The sequence below is a fragment of the Aplysia californica genome, unplaced genomic scaffold (genome assembly GCF_000002075.1).
Source record: "Aplysia californica isolate F4 #8 unplaced genomic scaffold, AplCal3.0 scaffold00012, whole genome shotgun sequence".
In the NCBI taxonomy this organism is placed as follows: domain Eukaryota; kingdom Metazoa; phylum Mollusca; class Gastropoda; order Aplysiida; family Aplysiidae; genus Aplysia; species Aplysia californica.
The window spans coordinates 156,390-163,705 of NW_004797282.1; the positions used below are offsets into that span (position 1 = coordinate 156,390).

The 7,316-nt window shown below is 40.6% G+C and overlaps 1 protein-coding gene across 1 annotated transcript in view; it reads right to left on the reverse strand.

Annotated features, from left to right (window-relative positions):
* Positions 1 to 666: 666 nt before the first annotated feature.
* Positions 667 to 7,316, reverse strand: part of LOC101862917 (zinc finger protein 26) — a 12,644-nt gene continuing 5,994 nt past the window's right edge. Inside the window, exons 2-3 of the mRNA XM_005090039.3 lie at positions 2,114 to 5,743; positions 667 to 845 (exon numbers count right to left, since the gene is read on the reverse strand). Of these exons, the coding sequence (XP_005090096.1) occupies positions 774 to 845; positions 2,114 to 5,650 (3,609 nt within the window). The 5' untranslated portion in view covers positions 5,651 to 5,743 and the 3' untranslated portion in view covers positions 667 to 773. The remainder of the gene's footprint in view (positions 846 to 2,113; positions 5,744 to 7,316) is intronic.

Here is a 7,316-nt window from a genome sequence, read left to right on the forward strand (position 1 = left end):
GTAGATTTTTTAGGAGATCGTGCAGGGCTTGGCACTCTTAAAGTTGAGGCGCTACTAAATCCGTCTCATACGGGTGCGTACTGAGAAGGCAGTCTGATTCTGGATCTAGCCAGATTCTGTTACGGTATGCATTCAGGGGAATGTAGTGGGACAGTAAGAGGAAGATAATGACTTGCACATTGCTTAAAAAAAGCACTACAAAACAAGATAAAACCATTGACATAACATACCCGTAATTAAACTCCATAATATATGAAGGAAAAAAAGCTTTCTCTCTCTCTCTCTTCACAGTCTCTTTTGTTCTGTGACGTTCATGTCTCTCATTCTCTTTTCTTTCCTTCTACGATATTCAGTGTCAGTTTTCTCTCTCTCTGTCTCTCACTCTCTCTTTTCCTCCCTTTCTCTTTCTCCCTCAGACTCTCTCTCGCTCTTTCTCTCTCTCCAAGTCTCTTTCTCTGTCTGTCTGTCTGTCTGTCCGTCCCCCCCTCCCCCCCCCCCCTCTTCCTCTCTCTCTCTCTGTCTCACTCTCTCTGTCTCACTCTCTCTGTCTCTCTCTGTCTCTCTCTGTCTCTCTCTGTCTCACTCTCTCTGTCTCTCTCTCTCTCCCTCCCTCCCTCCCTCCCTCCCTCCCTCCCTCCCTCCCTCCCTCCCTCCCTCCCTCCCTCCCTCTCTCTCTCTCTCTCTCTCTCTCTCTCTCTCTCTCTCTCTCTCTCTCTCTCTCTCTCTCTCTCTCAGATAACAGCTTATTGTATCACCAAACACAAGTACGTCCATTATGCCTTAGCAATCTGTTCACTGATCAGGAGACCAGATATCTCAGAAGATTCCCCTGTCAGCACCTGAAACTGAAAGAAACCGACATAAAATACAGGTTACCATGTTGGACATCTTTCAACAATTCAGGGCACAATTTCCCATTCCCTTTAACAATACAGGGCCTAGTTTCCCATTCCCTTTCACAATACAGGATACACGTTTTCAACTTTCACTAGAACTGCACGTCATAAGAAATCTTTATCTTTACCAACATATACTATGTGGTTAGGACAATGACCCATGTAACAATCTTAAAGCAAGGATCTCACACAGGCAGATGAGGTAGACTATCTAAATAAAGACTCACAGAGCATACAAAAGCTCAAACTTACTGAGACTGATATATCTCACTTCAAGAGCACCTGACAACACAGACGTGGGAACTAACCCCCCCCCCCCTCCCCCATTACTGACCACATCTGGCAAACAAGACAGAGATGAAAAGACTCCATCATCTACCCTCTCCAGATAGACAAATTATTCTTTTTCTACATGCAGTACCAGAACAAATACACCTTACAATGCAATTCAAGCCAACAGTTTAGAACAGGGACATCATCATCAATTGTCAGGCTGGTGACAGGGATACCGAATTAAACTACAAACAACCTATCAAATTACAGTGCAGTCTCTCTATAACGACATCGTCGAGAGGTCAGAAAAAAATGTCACTATAGAGAGTTGTCGTTATAGAGAGGCAACCAAAAATATTACTTCTATGATATATAAGGGAAATATTGGGATCTGGGCACCATGTCACTGTACAGAGAATATCATTATATCGAAGGTCTTAATACAGAGGCCGCACTGTAATTGCATTTTTATTGTGCATATATCCATGCTCCACAGCATGCTCTATGCACTTTACAACTATCAGAAGATCCTAGAACACTTCTATAATTCTCAGCTTTCCAGGAAGCATACAGCACAAGCAGCCAATTAAGTGCTCAAACACAAACATACTGACAAGGCCTGATTAGTGCAGTGTGTATAAAGGTTGCTCTGCCAGTTTACAAGGTTCTCCAGATTGTTCCTCTTGAAACTGGCATCAACTCAGGGGTCTAGCCTTTCGAAGTTGAAAGATGAATTTAACACTGTAGATTTTTATCTATCTAAGAACAAAACTTTGAAATTCAATCTAATGCCCACCTCTGACACAACAAAGTTTTTCAAAATAACCTAAAATAAACTTGACAAAGGGTTAACATTTATATTGAACTTCAATTCAGAACATTGGCAGCCTTGAGAAGAATCATGCAAGCAAGAGACAAGCTCCGACTCAGAATGTGTTGGTTACCTTTGAGACCTCAGCTGATGACAGAACGTGTACTGGTTCCCTTGTTTTAGCCAGAGACTTCTGCATTCTTGTTGCTATGAAGTAGTCAGGGTGGATTCTTCGCATATGGGAGTTCATGTTGCTGGACACTGCAAAACTCTGAGAGCACACAGGACATGAGTAAGGCTTGTCCAACGTATGAATTCTCATATGTATCTCAAGGTAGTCTTTCCTACCAAAGGAAGCACTACACACATTGCATTCAAAAGTCTTCTTCCCATGCAGCTTGCAATGCTGCACCAGAGTGTGCCTCGTTCTGAAACCTTTACCGCAAGTGGGGCAAATGTGATCTCGACCGACACTTGTGTCATGAGTTAAGATGTGTCTCTTCAAGTAGTGCTTGTGCTTGCAGGCATAATTACAAATGTGACATTTGAAAGGCTTCTCAGAGCTGTGAGTGCGGAGGTGTGATTTGATAAGATCCATGCCAGAAAACATCTTAGCACAGAATTGACACTGGTACGGTTTTTTCCCAGTGTGGATACGTTCGTGTCTACGCAAGTTATTCAGATATGCAAACGTTTTTCCACAAACTTTACAATGGTGACTTATGGACTCTTGGTGCACAACCTGCAGGTGAAGTTGCAAATCTTTGTTGCACAGAAAATGTTGTTGACACGTTGTACACTGGACTTGTCTGTGCTTTGAACTTGACTCATGAGCTTTCAAGGACCCAATGCTCTTGAATGTACGATGGCAAACCTTACAACTGAAAGTTGATACAGAATTTGATTCGGTTGACACTTCCGGCTGACCCTGATGAGACTGTGACATGTGAATTTCCAAAAGATCCAGACACACAAATCTTTCTCCACACAAATCACACTTAAAAGACTGGAACTCTGCATGCATCCCTGCATGTTGCATATAGTCAGAAAGAGAGTTGACTTCCTCCAGGCATTTCCAACACTGAAGTTTTCCATCAGTTCTACTCAAATGTTCCTCTATTTCATGGTGAATCAGATCCGACTGAATGGCGTACGACTGCCCACACAATTCACAATCATACCCAAAGCAAGTACTCATCCTCACATGCTCCTTTAGAGCCTGTATATTATCAAAGCATTCTTTGCATTCATGACAGAAAACAGAATATTGATAATGATCTCTATTTTGAGAGGGTGGCTTTTTTCGCTTCTGTAAAATACCTGGACAAGAACTGATATTCACTCCGTGTCTTCCTTTGACATGTTTGTGTACCAGTTCAATGTAGAGAAATCGCTGAGAGCAAACCTTGCAGCGAAACGGTGTGCTTGTAGCATGAGTGCGGGCATGTCTAGCATACTGGGACACAGACTTGAAACTCTTTGCACACTTTCCACAGCTAAATATTTGGGACTCGTTGCTTGAAGTTTGTTTTGCTACATCTGCTTCATGTTTTGCAACATGTCTCAGGTATGAGGACTCCAGCTCAAAAGCCTGAGAGCAAACCAAACACTTGTAGGCCTCACACCCAGTACGCATATGCAGGGAGAGGAGATTTAGGGAATCAAATGATGCTTTGCATTTATCACAGTCTACAGTATAAAGACACTCCATACCGTTCCAGTTCCTATGGCAAGCCAAACCATGCAGCGTGTGAAAAACTTTGCCACAGCTTTTGCAAGTACGTTCACCTTCAGGCACATTGAAACCATCAGCACTCTCCCATGACTCATCTGTCTCTGAAGGTATGACTTCTGTGTTCACTTTCTCTGTCTTGAGCTCAACATGTTCATGAGACAGAGGTTGTAACGCTGTATTCAGAGCCACAGACAGGCGATCAATATTCAGATGGTGCATAGATTTTATATGACTGAAAAGATTGTCAGAATTTATAAATCGAGCGAGACAGATTTTGCACACAAAAGGCTTGCTCTCAGAATGAATCTCAGAGTGTTTTGTAAATTGATGGGGTGATTTGAAAACGCGTTTACAATACTTGCAAGTAAAATTTTTCTTTTTTGTCATTTCTATTTGATGAGTTGTTTCATGCCTTAGGCAAGACAATTCCATCTCAAATGACTGGTGACACACTGTACACTTAAATCCGTCACACATTGTATCTTTAAAATGTTTGAAAAGAAGCTCAATTGACTGAAATGAAACACAACACTTAGTACAGTCAATATGGTACACTTCGCGTCCATGACTTTGATATTCATGTAGTACAAGACTGCTGTTGCTGGAAAAATTCTCACTGCATTCACTGCAATCATAACTATACTTTATACCTGTGGCATCCGACAAGATGGGCGCATCCATCCTATCCTGTTCAGCAGTATGATCCACATCCTTCTCCAAATCAGCACAACTGGGTAGTACAGTCTTCCTACTGACAACATTTCTATGCATACGTCTTAAATGATTTAGCACATATTCTGACTGGGCATAATTCTTCCCACAAAGTTTGCAAGTAAACACAGATCCACAGTTATGAAGCGCAGCATGGCAGATGAATCTGTCGGACGTGTCAAATGTTTTTGGACAATACAAACAGTTAAATGACGTCTGGCCGGATGTGACCATATGTTCTGCTACATGTTTTAAAAGTAATAACTCTAAATGGTATGTTTTGGAGCACAAATTACACCTGTAACCTTCACAGTCGCCTTCATTGAAGTGCCTTTTCAGAAGATCTTCACAATCAAAAACTTTGTGACATTTACCACACTCAACAGAGTAGTAACCGCATAAACTGTGAGAAGTCTTTGAGGGCGTCAATAGACTATTTTGTTTGTTTTTCAATTTTGTTTCAGTTTTTGTCGAGGAACTGGAAAGGATAGCTCTTGCATGCTTCTGCAATTTCTCCACCCTTTTTCTCAGCACACTTCCAGACTTTTTCTCGAAGTTTCTTGCATGAATCTCTTTTAATCCCTTTCGCCTTTTTAAGCTTTTAGATTTTGATAGAGAAATTTGTTTCACATGATCTTCATCACTCTCAACTTCATCTCTGTTCAAAAGTTCATTTTCTTCAGAAATATGATCTACAGGCGAACTTTCAGTTAGAAGACAAGATGGCTTACATTCACAAGGAGTATGATTTTTTAAAGCTGAAATTTCACTAAACTTTTTACTGCAATACGAACATTGGAATCTTTTGGTTTCTTCAGAATGAGTTTCAGACACATGCTGGTTTAAACCTGAAATCTCGTAAAAAGACAACATACAAAGTCCGCATTTGAACAATAGTGAAGGAGGTCGATGACTACTTAACAGGTGGTCGGACAGCATTTTCTGGTCATAAAAACTCTCATTACACAATCCACACTTGAAAGGCCTGGGTAAGTCATGTACCCCAAGATGACATAACAGCTCCGCAGTATTGTCAAAGCCATCATTGCAAATAAAACATTGAAAAACTTTGCTCACAGGATGTTCCTTGACATGGCTATCCAACATGTCAATATTGTCGATTTTTTTCTGGCACACTACACACTGAAAACAACATTCTCCATTAGTGCTCTCTGTGTTATCCAAGACACATGTTTGTCTGGTAGAACTGGAACTTGAATCCATGTTTGCTATTTTCTATTACCAAAACAAGCATAAACCAGTTCGGCATTCAGCTGGTCAACAGTTCAAGCTAGAGTGCTCCTCATTTGGTATCATCTGAAAGAGAGTAAAAGTAAACAGAAATTAAGTTTCATAATAATACAGGAAAATGGGCATTTCTAGCACTCAATTAACTGAAGGACTATCTCTTTGAAATAGGCTGATTCTGAAAACATATTAAAAAGCTTAATAAGCCTCAAAAATGCCTTCAAAACAATACCTATTTTCATCTCACATTGATGCTGTTAAGCTTTCAAACAAGAATCTAAATATAATTCTTTACTACAGTCACACACACCCCCCACCCCCGTATTTATTTCTCTATACTATGATTTCACACATAACATCAGAATTTTATAAGGGACTTTTTCTAAAACATTTCATTCCATACTTTGATCTAAATGCTTAACATATTAACTTTTTTTCTCTCTTTGCATCATGATCTTATCTTTATATACGATTTTAAATTGTATTATTAATTTTCCCCCCGCATAAAAATACTCAGCTCATTTCCTACTTCCATACTTGTGCTTGTTGCACACAAAGTTAAAGAGAATAAATGTACAATAAAAATGTTTGACAGTTCTTCAAATTTGTTTACTTTTATTAGTTTTGTCTTTGTTTTAAACTAAGTACTAAGTGTCTCAGAAAAACATACGCTTAGCAAATTATCACAGATATTGTGCATCCCTTTCTGAAAAAAGGAGAGAACAAATGCGACATACAATTATAGGAGCAACAGCAGCATCAGCAGACAGTGCTCAGTGGCGGTGGGTGGACCAAAATTTGGGTGGGGGCTTAGGTTGCTTCCACTTCTCTACCACAAAATAGCAAGCAATAACACCTAAGCAGTACCATTTTTCTATACTCAGGGTGAGCCACAGCATTTTGAGAACTATTCAAACTAGAAGAGTCCCCTTTGTCTTCCATCTCTTTGTTCTAAGTTAGATTTTTTTGGATGAAAAAGTTGCCTTAACAGTGGATCAAAGTGATTTATAACTGTTAAATCTCAGCGGCACAAACACAAACATGCACACACAGCACTTCAAACATATTCCGTCTATGAGCTGGATTAGGTGTGTGGTCGCGGAAAGTAAAACGCACCTCTTACAAAGGTCCAATTAGCGCATAGGTACCTGTGTCACTGGGGGAAAGTGTGTCGTAAACTTTCACCCCATTGTTAGGGCTAGGAGAGCATGAGCCCTCAGTACAGTCAATGATAGTATTGGTACAGTGTTCTTTTTTTACAGTCTTTTACCTTTTTACATGAAGACTTTAAATAAAGGATGGGCCATGGAAATGGGCTCATCCTTTGCTGAGCCCTAAAGACATTTGATTGGCCGGTAGATTACTAAAATTGTAAGCGGTGACAATAGTGGTTGGACAAAAGAGCAGGCCGCAAAGTTGATCACTCTGTGTTCATTACGTGCGATCGTAACAGTTTCAACTGCTTATTTCATTATTTAAGAAACTTTCGTTTACTTCGGGGTACAGTGGAGGGGGGCAAGAGCGGGGGTTCAAGTCTGTGAGCTCTTCACTACCCACCGCCACTGACAGTGCTATACAACCAGCTTGCTAATGTTATAGGCTGCCAGGTGGGAATAACATTTTCTCTTCCCCCCCCCCCCCC